The following is a 14,655-nucleotide window of genomic DNA, read 5'->3' on the forward strand; positions in this document are numbered from 1 at the left end:
CTGCAATTTCATAATTACTGGTAATCAAAAATAAATACAGGTTGTGTCTTTCAACGGAGACTTTGGAGCAAACCCTGCGAATTTGCGTTTAAAACATTGTATCGGATATTGATAGTGATCACACACCTGTCGTTAAATTGTTTTGTTTCTTTGTTTTTAAATGTCATGTTGTGAACGTTAAATTTGTAATTTGTAATGTTCACGGTATGTTAAAAAAATAATAATAATTTGAATTTGAGTAGGCTGTAGCTGTAATAAATTTTAAGTTTTTTTTTGCTTTACATAGACGTAATGAAATGTTCTAATTTTTTTAATAAAAATGTACATATAATAATAATTATTGATAAAACCAAATTTTTTGGGGAAGAGAGCCTTGGATTTTTTTCTAATTTCGTGAGCCGTGGTATGAAAAAGTTTGAGAAGTATTGCTCTATAGCAGCGTTTCCCAACCTCTTTTGGCTCGCGTACCACTTGGTAGTACATCACGCTTAATTGTACCACTTCGTAAAAATGATTGTATTTCGAGAAATTTGTTATTCTATTTGCATTATAAATTTTATAGGGTGGGGTGACTCTATTTCCCAGAACTCAATTTATTTAAGTTTAAAAATAAATACTAAAGGTTTATTTTTTCTGATAAAAATGAGACATTTGAACTTTACATAACACAATGTTTTTTTTTTTTAATAAAAGGTGCCGAAGCTAATTTCTTGTCGAAATTATAAAACCAGGACATTAAAGAGGTTTTTTTAACTAATTTTTATTAAAAAAAATTACATAGAATTAAATTTAATTATTTGTATAAAAAAAATTAAATTCGTCGCAGGCAATTTTTTCCAAAAAATACCGATATTAATAGAAAATAATATATGTATATAAAATGGAGTACAGCGCCATCAAAACAGTGACGGCGACATCCCAAGTTACTGATAGCTAACGCGCTAAAAATACGATATTGATTGTTGGATTTTCGATCATCGACTGTACATATTAACAACTGTGCTGTATATTATTAATTAAAATTATGAATTATAGAAAAAATACAATAGTTTAAATGTTATTTTTATGACTAATTTTTTTAAACTTTTTATGTCCGCCATTACTGATTATTTTTCGCGTACCACCAACTATCCACTCGCGTACCACAGGTTGGTAACCGATGCTCTATAGCACGGATTCCACACCTCTTTCGAGTCACAACCATCTTTTATAATACGAGTAGCTAAGTAACTAAGATCCACATGTAATATTTATATAAGAATAATTTATTATAAGATAAAGAAAATACATTAAATATAATGTCACATTCATTTTCCTTCACTTTGACTATGTCTTCATATCATATCGCAATCATCACATAACAGTATAAAACTGACTGGATATTTTTATTTATATTTTATAAATAATATTGTTTGTTGCAATTTTATTAATTATTTTATACCTACTAAATTGTTTCCAACTTTAAAATTCAAACCGATAACTCTGATTTTCAGTTAACGTAAGTAGTTCATAGTGCGTTGAATAAAATAATAAATAATAAGTATATATAATAATATAATTATGGAAATATAAAATTCCATCTGATTAAAATCGAAATGAATTTTCATATTGAATTTTCAGATAAGTAGTCGATATTTTTTTCAGTTTACCGTTCAGTAGTTGGCAACCCCTTATAACTATCTTAGAAATCGGGAGCATCGGTTATTTGTTCTACCAGCGTGCAGAACTAACCTGTCATTGGTAATGTCAATTGAGAGGGCAATAACTATCTATAACAACATATAACAATCAACCAAATCACTTCAGATATTGACATATTCCACATGCGTGAGGATGAGTATAGGTGGGCATTGTTTTATGAATTCCCAAAATAGAGTCTACTTAGCTCAATAAGTGTACTTCCTTGTGTCTAATTTATATATATATATTATATATTATATATTTGTATTTACACTTTTCTACTGTTTAATAAATTTTATATAATACTGTTTAAATAATATTTCTTTATTTCTAAATGCTATGTTGTGAACGTCTTAAATTAATAATTTGTAATGTTCACTATACCTAAAATTTGAATTTGAATGAAATATCTCTCGACCAATGGGTTTTTTTGTGATTTTAACGAGGCTTTGACTGAGACTCGCTGTCAAGACCCGTGGGTTAGGGACCGGTACTCTACGCTCCACATTATCTATGTTGACAGAGCTAGAATTAATCATTTCGACTTTACCGACTATGACGTTTCAAAATTAGATCGTCGATAGAGCAATCTCCAGCTCCTTCCAGTCCTGCGTTGTTATCATCCTAACTGTGACATCTAACCCAAAAAAAAAACTGAGGCAAAATGTCATCCGATCATTTTACCAGTGAAAGATCACGAGTCTCATTGGAGACTAGAAGTTGCCAATACGAAGGAATTTTACAATTAAAAATAAATTTACTCATTCAATACGTTTAAATATATTTCTATTTATGTTACGCGATCGTGATCTCGCAACAAAAATTAACTATTACAGTTAAACAAATAATAAATTCATGTAAGGAATTAAGTCAAATAAGCTAAAAATAATTAATAATGTTAATGTCACAATGTAAAATATGGAACGTCACTGAAGCTCCATGCAAATATGTGTTTGCTTACCTACTTTTAACTTTATGAAATTCCTGACTGAGCAGTATAGCATACGCACCCACCTGAAATAAATTGAAACATAGTATTAATTATACAATTTATAAACATAAAAAGACTTGGTTATAAATATTTTAAAGCTTTTAGGCTGAAATAATGTATATTAAGCAGCATATTAAAATATAAAAATATAAACCATAATGTAATAATAATGTAACTATGTGAGTAACTGTGTAATCTTAAGCGAATGAATTTGTTACATCGTATACCCAGAGGCTAAATTAAACATAATAATAAAGAAAGATAACTTAATTAACACAATGCTTACGGGCCCTTTTAATTAATTTTGTAATTAACGTGTTAATTTGCATTTGGAAAGTAATTAGCAAAAACACAATTTTGTGCGGCCCGTAAGCTATGGGTTAAAATGTTTTCGGACACGTTTCACATCACCACATTCCCATATTTTGGATGGCCTCAAAAACAAGCTATAACCAGCATTTGGCAGCGAATTAATAAATTCAGCAGCAACATTATCTAATATTAAATTTTAGTTTTTGTATTTATATAAATTAGCTTTAAGTTTTTCAATGAAAACTATCTGCGTAGACCAAAGCTGCTCAATTCCGACAAAATAGGCCGTACCTGCTATCGTATGTTGGGATCTGCTTTTATACGCTTCAAAATCACATCGTCATTCGGACACTGCCTATTGCCGGAGACTCTAACTTTAACTTTTGACTTTTCGGTACCTAATCGTTTTCATTGTCAGCTATAAACTATTTTTTCTTCAATAAACACCGTTCTCCGCAATAATTTCTTGGTTATTGGAACCCACCCTACACAAGTCTTGAACGTGGCACGCTAACGGTTAATACTCCATTCCAAGCCTTATAAGTAACTAGTTATGTATGTAAATACAACTAAAATATTGTGGAACTAGCTACTTGTATGCATGAATTATTTTGGCAAGTTAACGTACACAATATGAATGCGTTATACATTACTTTTGTAGAACGCACAAATTTACCATAAATACCTACATATTATATTCTTTATAATATAATTATTTCTATGTCTATCGATTATTTTTAATATTTATTTACTCTTTGAAGTATGAATAATTCAATTATGTATGATTTAACTTAACTACCAATTACACTTTAATAATATTGATTCATTTCACTTGGTGTTGTCAGTAAGTGTCAAGCAATATAATGTTAAATTCATTTTTATTCAAGATAATTATCCAAACATGATTGGAAACAATATTGCCACTACACATTAATCAAGTCTCATAAATTTCCTAATCACCCACGACTGTAATATTTCCACTTTAATTCCGCATGGAAATGTCAGTTCCCAAATGAATGAAATTCTGATTGCCGAATGAGATTGCCGATTAAGCATCATGAAATACGTGCTTCCTTATCTAACAGCTGGGGGGAAGTTGTACGGCGTGTACTTATTACCATTATTATCAATGAATGTAGCTATCTCAGTAATAATTCTTCCATATTATTCACAAAAAATAATGTTTAGGTGTGTTTTTTCAAAGAAATGTTATATTGGTAGGAACACAGTACAAAAGCTCAATGCATGTCCATTTTATACAACAGTCTATAGTTTGTTAATTCCAAATAAAATACATATACTACATAATACAACTAATCTTCGTATGATCTTCGAAATAAATTTTTAAACTACATTTTCGTGATCTTTTTAAAGATACTTTTATTTGTATTCGTTTTTTGTATGCTCATCAATAGGCTTTAGACCACGGGTTCACAAAGTGTATCCAGCGTTTTTGATGTGTCCCGTGAGATTTATGTTAAATCTGTATTATTTTTTAGTTTTCATATTGAATATTAAAAATTACATTTTAAATTAAATCTATGGCAAAAATTAATGGTCAGACGCTTTAATATTTGTGCTATTACCGTAAATATGCAGTTTGAATGAATAGATTTGCAAGAGAACGTGGAAGTAAAAGCATCTCATCTTGATAAGAATTTAATTAAATTCTACAAAGGACTTTCCCTTAAAGTATATCCAAATATAGTTAAATACGCTCATCAATTCTTCTTCTTTATTTGAAAATCTTTTGCGTATTCACACCACACACTTTGAGCCTAGATTCCAGGATTTAGCTTCAAACAAACAACAGCAAATTGCATAAATTACATGGTGAAAAAATTTATATTATTTTTTAGTATATTAATAAGAGTAACAATAATGTATATTAAGTGAAAAATATAATTTTGTGAATATGACAATGAAATACGTTTTTTAAAAATTGAAAATATTTACAAAAAGAAACGGCCTGCCAAATATTTTTTATTTTAAAATTGTCACGTTGACGAAAAAGTTTGTGAACCCCTGCTTTAGACATTACCAGAACAATACATGTAGTCTCTAAGAATCGACGGAGTACCTAGTGGATAAGATCGCTATAACAGGTAATACTAGCAGCGTGACATATTATTTTCATGTGAAAAAATGATTTATAATAAAGTCGAGAGGTAGGAAATGACAAAATCCCAACTCAGCCGAACTAGACACGGTACCTTTTCAACTCATGCTTTGACACTATCTGTTGGAGTTTTGACATTATGTATAAAGGAAATTATTTAATTTATAAAATGAGTTTATCACTTGGCATTAACTATAAGAATTTGCTTTCCATCACATGCTTTCTAATATTTCTCGTAGATTCTTTAAGGTTCGTTAAACAGACTCTACCGTTAGGATGGATTTAATAAATGGTTTACGAATTATCGACCTCTGAACTACTTAGGTATTCTATAATGTGCACAATTGAAGTAGATAGTTTAAACTTGTCACTGCTTCTAACAAAAAATACATTTTTAATTTACAACCATTAGATTTCGTTAGGTTAGGTTTCGTATGCCTCCTTTTTTACTCATCACATGTCATAGTATTTTTAATATGGGTGGTTCACAATAATTATGGATCAAGTACAATTTTCATAAAATTCGATAATTTTATTTCAGTGTCTAGATAAAACAGATTTCTATATTGTGTATTATTATCACAGTCGGAGCTCTACAATTTTCCACAAAAATGGCATAATACATCAAATTGGATGTGAATCATGTCCATTTTGATAGTTCCTTCAGCATTATAAAGAGGTATTTGCTAACATTAATTTGCTAATATTAATAAAGCCTGAATAAACTTTATGTTTCGACTATTTATTTAAATTGATCCGTGTACTATCAAAATATGGTAAGTATTTACAGTGAAAACATTCCTGAATTTTACAAAAGGAGTCTTAACTTTAGGTCCAAATATCTCAACATCCAATTTGATGGACTTGATCAATAATTATTTTGAACCAACAATATATCAATACAAGTACTAAATTATCCTGTATCTTTATACATTATACCTACCGTATAAGTGAAGTTTATACAGTATTAGTCGAAACACTTTCGTGATATTATATTGTGAGGTGTTCTACATGATTTAGGTTCAGCTGTGTAATTCTTTTACACAACAAATTAGCAGTGCAATAACGGCTCAAATTATAAATCTATAATTACATTATAAAGCAGTTAAGGCTGGGGGCTTCCTGCGCGTAAATCGGCTTTAATTTTAGGAAGCGAGACTATGTGTATAGTAAGTTGGTAGAGGCAAGCATCTAACGTCAATAAAAGTTAGCGGACCGCGAATCTCCCGTTGCGCTGCTGTTTATTTATTCAAAATTTTATGAACGGACCAAAAGAAATAATGCCGCCCGCTAACACAGTTTTTTACATTTCGCCAATTTTATTTTTTAGTACTTGTTTTCAATGCATTCGAGGAAAGTGCTGTAATATTAAAACAAAAAAATATTCGCCAATTATTATATTTTCTTTCGGTCGGAAAATATTTATGGAGACAATAATTTATCAGCGTAAAGCGGCTAAATATATTATTTAGGCATGAAGAGATACAATAAAGAATCATTATTTTCAAAATAAGAATAAAAACACTGCTTATTAGTTATTATAATCACCCATATAAGTAACAAAATTTTGTTTTAACAAAATGTTTTTGATGAAAACCTATTAAAATGCATCAGTAGCCTGATGCTGAGTACCTCCGCTATACGGAAGTACATTGGAACATGTATATTATGTCTGAGGGCGATTGAAGACACATATCCACATTCCAATGTACTTCCATGTAGCGGAGGTACTCAGCATTTACCCACTAACCAAATAATTTGTTCAAAATTGATTATTTTACCCAGTCTTTCAAAAGGTTGCCAACTAGTAATTTAGATAGTGTGTGTTGCTTTTTAAAATTAAATTAAACCCTAAATCCAAGTCATAGTCAAAAAATATTCATTTATTTATTAAATATCTAAAATTATGCCATTAAGCCATACACAATTTTAGATATTTTGTAAATAGAAAAAAAAATTATCCTCAATTTTTTAGTTTAGTATTCACTTATTACAGTACATTTGTCTTACTAAGGTTAAAAAAAATTAAATTCAAAACTTTTTAAACAAAATTTTAATAATAAAGATGATTGAAATATGTAACAAATTCACATTTTTTACAATATTGTAAGTTTATCTTTGACTTAAAAAAAAGAATCTTTTTGATGTTTTCAGATACATATTTATTAATTAATAGAATTGAAATTGTAAATTATCAAAAAAAATATCTCAAATTGCAAGTTTCGTATTTTTCCGCTAGGTGCCTCTAGGTACAACCCTCCCCTTTTAACGTATATTTTTCTTAAGGTTAAAAATATAAAATAATAATTTAAGAAATACATATTATTAGTAATAAAATAAAATATATAAATATTTGTCGGAAGTTGGATTCGAACCCACGCTAACAGAATTTTTATACAATTACTGCAGTCTTCGACCGTGAAAAATTATAATAAAATGTTCCCAAGTGGTCACCCATCCAAATACTATCCGCGCCCGATGTTGCTTAACTCCGAAGATCGGACGACCGGTCGGCGTGAAGAATTGTCATAAAATAGTAATAGTAACATTTCTGCGTTACACTTGAATTTCTGCACATAATTTTAATATCACGTCGAGCGGTAAAACATATACATGTTAAAAAAATATTCATTTATTTAATTTCAAATAATGTTTTATCCTAATTGATTTGAGATTAAGTAGGTATACTATTCTATTTGAGTCATTTTTTGCGACCCGGGATTCGCCTTTCGGCACTAAGCGAGTTCACCAGTGGTAATTAGTGTACACTGACAATCAAATGAATAGTCAATTCTCATCTATAAAATAAATTAATAAAATAAACGGGGCTAAAAACCTTATAACTTATAACATACTGGGTAAACTAGCAAGATGGATTTATTTTTCGTAATATTCGTGAATGTGTTAAATAGGTTAAATTTATTATTGTTTTGAGGGGATTTTAACCTGTATAACCACTAGTATCGCACCCACTGTGCATTAACCAATTATGCTACGTGCCACCTATCTAATTACGACAATTTAAAGTAGTAGGTCATACATGAAATGCTTATCGAATTGCGCTTATATTGACTATCAGCTTTTGTGTATTAGATCAAGGAATATTAATTACCTTAATTGCTAACTGACGCCCGGCTCTCGTCAAATATTTTAGTTATAACGACTACTTGAACGTGCTAACAATTTTTAATAGACCATTTCTTTTATACAACGAATAATTCACAATATTTTGAGAATGTAATATTCCATAATGTTGAACATACATAACTTGAAAACACCTCAGATATAATAAACTCACTAGAAAAAAAATCATATTTGAAAAAAAAGTTGCTCGACGAGATTTGACCACGTATAACGACCGGTATCGCGCCAACTATGCATTAATCAATTATGCTACGAGCCTCCTATCTAATTACGATTATTTAATTTAGTAGGTCATACATTATACCTACCGGGCGTGGGTTAGTAATTAAATTAATTAATATTCCTTGATTTAATACACAAAAACCGACAGTCAATAATAGCGTAATTTGATAAGCATTTCATGTATAACCTACTAGTTTAAATTATGGTAATTAAATAGGAGGCTTGTAGCATAATTGGTCAATGCACAGTTGGCGCAATACCAGTGGATATACGGGTTCAAATCCCGGCAAGCATAGTATTATTTCTAGTGGGTATATATCTAAGGTGTTTTCAAGTCATGTATGTTAAATCATTTTAATATGTACAGTGGAAATAATATTATTACGTCCTAAAGCTAAGGGTTCTTTACGCAAATTCCATATTGTCCCAAAATTCTTAGGGCCAACAGAGTGAAAAGAAGGTAAATTCTTAGCAGCTATTATAATGTCATAAAAGATTATTTTATGTTGTTAGGCATTTTGTTGACTCGCTTGCAAGTCATTTTAATCAGATATTTTCAGTTAGTACGTAGGTAGTGGACAGGTACTCAGAGTTGACACATTGAGACAATTTTAAAGGTGGTTGCAAGCTTTTCAAAACTCATATTAGGAAATATACTTTGTATTTATATTTCTAGAATATAACAGATACAACGTGGCTATCGTTTAAAGCTTAATACAATATTATTTATGTTGGACATCAGAGTAAGGACATCGCCTTTCTGCATGGTCCCCATATCCTAGTACTTCTTTGAACTTATATAAATATTATGTATAATCAGTGCTCGAAATGAAAAATATTACGAACCGGAGCGCTCGATGATTTTACGAAAATATTAACATAGTTATTTAAATTTATGAGTATTTTATAACAGTCAAATTATTTTCCTACGAGTTTGTATTAATCGGAACGGCGCTCCTGTGCGTTCCGGTCCATTTCGACCCCTGTGTATAATTGTATTTTCACTGCTTTTGTATGTTTATATTATGTTCTCTTTTTATATTTTCTTTTTTATCCCTATTATTACTTTTCTTTTTCTTTCTTCTTTATAATAAAGTTTCATGTCATGTTGTGAACGTCTTAAACTTATAATTTGTAATGTCCATAATATGTGTAAAAAAAAAAATGAATTGAAACACGCTATAATTTGTACAAACCTATAATTTCCTCAATATGTCACGCGCGCCACCTTACCCACAGACACTTCTTAGACGACGCCAACATAAATTCAGTACAACAACGGGGAGTGATAATATGTACGTTCTTCCTCTAGAATCTGAACGCATTCAGAAGAGCGGCGAAGGGTGGAGGTAAGCTGTTAAGATCCGACGTAAATAGTGCACACTAAACTTTATTGAGGGCATTCAAGAGACAATCGACAGGTTGCATAACAACTCATTTCGCGTTGGTTTGAAAATCAACGCGAAGAAAACCAACGTTTTGTGTAATAGCACCTGTCCTGATCCAGATTTCCATCTGATTAGCGACGGACAAAACATCGAGAGCGTCGACGGCGTATACTGCGCTTCGAAAGCAGATGTTTACTGGGTGTGTGGTATGACTTTAGGAGCAACATCTCTCATCTCATCACAATGAGAGTGAAGAAGCGACGTTGGACCTGGCTCGGCCACGTGCTACGGATGCCAGAAGAGAACCTCAACCTGGCTTGGCTGTTCTTCAAGCCGACCGGATTCCGGAATACTATCTATATAGTATATACGCCAGAGCTACGGGATGCTGGTTTGACCTGGAACGAAGCAAGAAGACTGGCGAGTGACAGAGATTCTTGGAGGCGCCGCGTGGTGTTCATATGCTCCAATTAAGGGGCGGATATAGCCGAAGAAAAATAAGAAACTTTATCAGTCACAGGTACTTATTTGTTTTCATTGAAATAATTTGCATATAGTGCTGGTTAGTTTTTAAAATTCAATTAAACCCTGCCTAAACCAAACCACAATAGTTTAGGTATGGTACGGGCGATTCAACAAAAATATTGCACACTTTTTCAGTCATACTTATTGGTTTTCGTTGAATAAATAATACATCTTATTACGTCATATGGTGGTAGTTTGTTATTTAAATTAATTAAGCTCTGCTTAGCCAAACTATAATCGATAAAAAATTTACTCATAGCCATAAAATATCTAAGATTGTGGATGGTTTAATAGATAAATGAATAATTTTTGAATGTTATAATATAATACTATGGTTTGGATTAGGCATGTTTTAATTTTAAAAACTAACGAAGTTAACTATCTACATATGAGTGTTTCACAAGCATTGTGAACCAAGTCCATTCTAGTTATTTTTGAGTAAGCTAGGTTCAAACATAATATTTGAGTATTTCTTATTTTGTAAGGGTATGATTTCCCTTACATAAAATAACTTGAATGGGCTCAAAATAATTGCAATCATACCCTTAAATAATTATTAATACTCAATAATAATAATCAAATATTATGTTTAACCCTAGCTTACTCAAAAATAGAATGGACATGGTTCACTATGCTTGTGAAACACTCATATTGTAGTCTTAGTTCAATAAAAACAAATACGTTTGACTGACAAAGTACAGTGTGAACTATTTATTTCAGATCTTAACAGCCTACCTCCACCCTTCGCCACTGATTCAGAGGTTAGTAGCTTCGAACAGCGTCCCAAGGTATAAAAGAAAAAAGAAATCAGTTGACAAAATCACTGAAAAAACTATAATACCCGCTTTAATCCCTGTTATTGAGATTCTCAAACATGAAGAATACAGTTATATTTAGCTTTCACCTACGGATGGCTGTGACTATAGCACTGACTCCATTGGCCATTGACGTCAAACAATATAATGCATATATGTTATTTTATTAGTTATTAGATTACACGAGGTATTCAAAGTTAACAGTCGAATCGTTTGCATTGCATCAGAAGCAGTAAGTATTGCCGCGATTTGGACAGAAATGATATCGTATCATATTATCAAAGCAAAGTGTTATTGCACGTTGTAGATAGCGCTTCGTTGGGTTAGTGTTTTACTTCCGAGTTGAATTTGCAAAAGACGCATTTTTGCCTCATTGACATTTCGATTAAGATGATTGTGCACATTGCAGACATTTTCGTGCTGATTTTATTTACATTCGTATAATATTAAGGCTATACTTCAGCTGAGGCATGGTCTAAAAAGATCGTGACTATGCGACGCGCGGATTGTGCAAATGACGCGTGCCGAACTAAAAATAATTTGTCGTGAAAATTCAACATGCTTCAATTTAATGTTATGTTTATTGTTATATTAGTAATAATAATAATAATATACTAGCTGAGCCAGCTGGCTCTCGCCAGTCTGTCTCGCTAGGTCTTGCAGACAGCTTTTCGTCATAATGACATGGCGTTGGATTTTAATATATTTATAAACTATGTATAGACGGCGCCATAGTTTTCCCTTCGGGATAGATTTTCATTCACGTCAGACATTCGCTGATTTGTCACGACTTGCATGTCGTCACTGCCAATACAAATTTGGAGTCATATACGTAGTCTATTCTGGAGTCTGGCCTTCACAATATCATCTGACACCATTTCAGGCTCCTATGGCTAGCAGAACAGCTGGCAATCGCCGATTGCTACCACTGAAATTTTAATTTTAATACAATATATGTGTAGGTACGTGCATTTAAATATTATAAATAATTATACATCTCAATTGTGATTATCATAAATGGCGATCGAATATAACGCGAATATTTATCTCTTTTGGGTCCCATTTACATAATAGAAAAAGGTTAGCAGCATAAAAAATAAATTAAAACATTATTTTGTTTCATTGTCTATAAAAAATAAATGCTTGCAGCCATAGAATAATATTTTAAAATCATATTTTGATTTATAAATAAACCTTAAACAATATAGTTTCCCGGTGCGGGACATTCATATCTTGACAAATGTTGATAAATAATAAAGAAATACATATTATATCTGAGTCTATTCTAGACCAATTTATAAGACCTAAAGACGTAGAATCAGCTTAAAGAGGCCTTCATCCAGCAGTGGATTGATATGGGTTGATGACGATATAAATGGGTAGGTATATAAAATCACAAATTTAAAAAAAATATAGCAGTTTACATGACCAAGAAGAGTAGAATTGGTATAACCTTCATCCAGCAGTGGATTGATCTTGGTTGATGATGATAATGACAATTTTTTGAATGGGTAAATATAATATCAGCAATTTTGATAAATATAGCAATTCATATAACCGTCAGAAATGCAATCCACCTGTGGATTGATTCAGGCTCATAGGCAATATAAATAGATATAATTTAATATCACCGATTTTGATAAATACAGCAATTCAAATGACAGAAAGGAGTAGGATAAGGCTAGGCCTTAAAGGAGTAGGATAAGGCCTTTATCCAGCAGTGGATGGGTTCAGGTCGATGATAAGGACGACATAAATAGGTATAATATCACAAATTCGTTAAACCGATAGTAGTAGAATCAGGTTGTGGAACCCTTCAACCAGCAGTTGATTGATTCTGGTTGATGATGGTGGTGATGATGATGATGACGATATGAATATGTAGATAAATATAATATCACCGATCTTGATAAATACAGCAATTCAAATGACAGAAAGGAGTAGAATCAGACTAGGGAGGCCTTTATCCAGCAGTGGATTGGCTCAGGTCGATGATGATTAGGGTGATAAAAATAGGTATAATATCACAAATTCGTTCAAACGATAGTAGTAGAATCACGTTACGGAATTCTTCATCCAGCAGTGGATTGATGATGATTATGACTATATGAATACATAGATAAATAACATTAGCATTTTTAATAAATATAGAAATTCAAGACTGTCAAGAATACAATCAACGTAGAGAGGCCTTCATCCAGCAGTGGATTTATGGAGGCTCGTGATAATAACGCATTATATTATATAGATAGGTAGATAATATAATATCACTGATTTTGATAAATATCACAATTCATGTGTTAGTAAGGAGTAGAATAAGGCTGAGGAGGCCTTCATCCAGCAGTGGATAGGTCCAGATTGATGATGATAAGGACGATAAAATAATGTGGTAATTAAATATTAATTAAATACTCCGCGGCGAATGACACTTATTAAATATCCAAAATGATGTATGATTTATGGCTTGGTTTCTCAGGGTATAATTGAATTTTAAAAACTAACCAATACCATCTGTAAATTATTGTAGTCTTATTTAAATGTAAACAAATACGTATAACTGACAAAGCTTAGTCTGCAGTATCTATGGTGGATCCACCCTACTTTCACCCATCGCCACAGCAGGATAGTCTAATTTTTCATACATTTAGATTATTGCATTGTTACAATACGTTTTATTTATTGAATGGGGGAAGATCCCATTAGATTGAAAAAATGTAAAAACTATCTCTCGTACTAAGTCTTTTGATACTCATAATTACCACTCTGAAGGGGTGTGTTCATATGCTTTGCTTAAGAGCAAAAATGCTATTTTATTTTAAAATTAGTAGGTTTTTAATAATACTACTGAATAAATTCCAACATGCTTAATTTATTATTTAACAAATTATCTGGGCGTGGAAATAAAAATGATATTATTTTTATCACGTACAAAAATGGAAAAGCAGTAGCTACTTACTTATAGTACCTAACTAATTATGGAGTAAAATAGTAATAATTGACTATTAGAGTATTATTTGCCAATAAGCGATAAGATATAAGCGATGTTACAGGTGATAAAGAATAAATGATACGTAATGTCATTTTTTACAATATTAATAGGAAGAAACATTATTGCAATTTAATTATTATTAATAACATCACGATTTAATTATTATTTGGAATAAACGTCACATTAATTTCATTTACCTACCTACCTTAGTGTAATAATAATACTATTACATACTATATCAGAATAATCAAGGTATCTGAAATTATTATTTATTGATAGTAGTGTTAAAATTTTTTGCACTAATTGGCAATGTGTATACATATAATATTGCAATAAATGTATATGCTTTGTGAAATGTCATATTACTGTTCGATGTTTTCTAGGATTTTAACAAATTCTAAATTTGAAAATATTCTGACACGTCAACTAAATAAGCGAAAGAAAACAAACGACAATCATTAGTCTATTAG

At 31.1% G+C, this 14,655-nt stretch overlaps 1 protein-coding gene across 1 annotated transcript in view; it reads right to left on the bottom strand.

The window, feature by feature from the left end:
* Positions 1-2,112: 2,112 nt before the first annotated feature.
* LOC147079911 (dystrophin-like protein 1) overlaps positions 2,113-14,655 on the bottom strand; it is a 265,039-nt gene continuing 252,496 nt past the window's right edge. The window contains exon 3 of the mRNA XM_085946878.1: positions 2,113-2,694. Within this exon, the coding sequence (XP_085803004.1) occupies positions 2,638-2,694 (57 nt within the window). The 3' untranslated portion in view covers positions 2,113-2,637. The remainder of the gene's footprint in view (positions 2,695-14,655) is intronic.

This window comes from Rhyacophila brunnea, unplaced genomic scaffold (assembly GCF_057557595.1).
Source record: "Rhyacophila brunnea isolate RB1 unplaced genomic scaffold, BYU_Rbru_1.0 scaffold_1, whole genome shotgun sequence".
Taxonomy (NCBI): domain Eukaryota; kingdom Metazoa; phylum Arthropoda; class Insecta; order Trichoptera; family Rhyacophilidae; genus Rhyacophila; species Rhyacophila brunnea.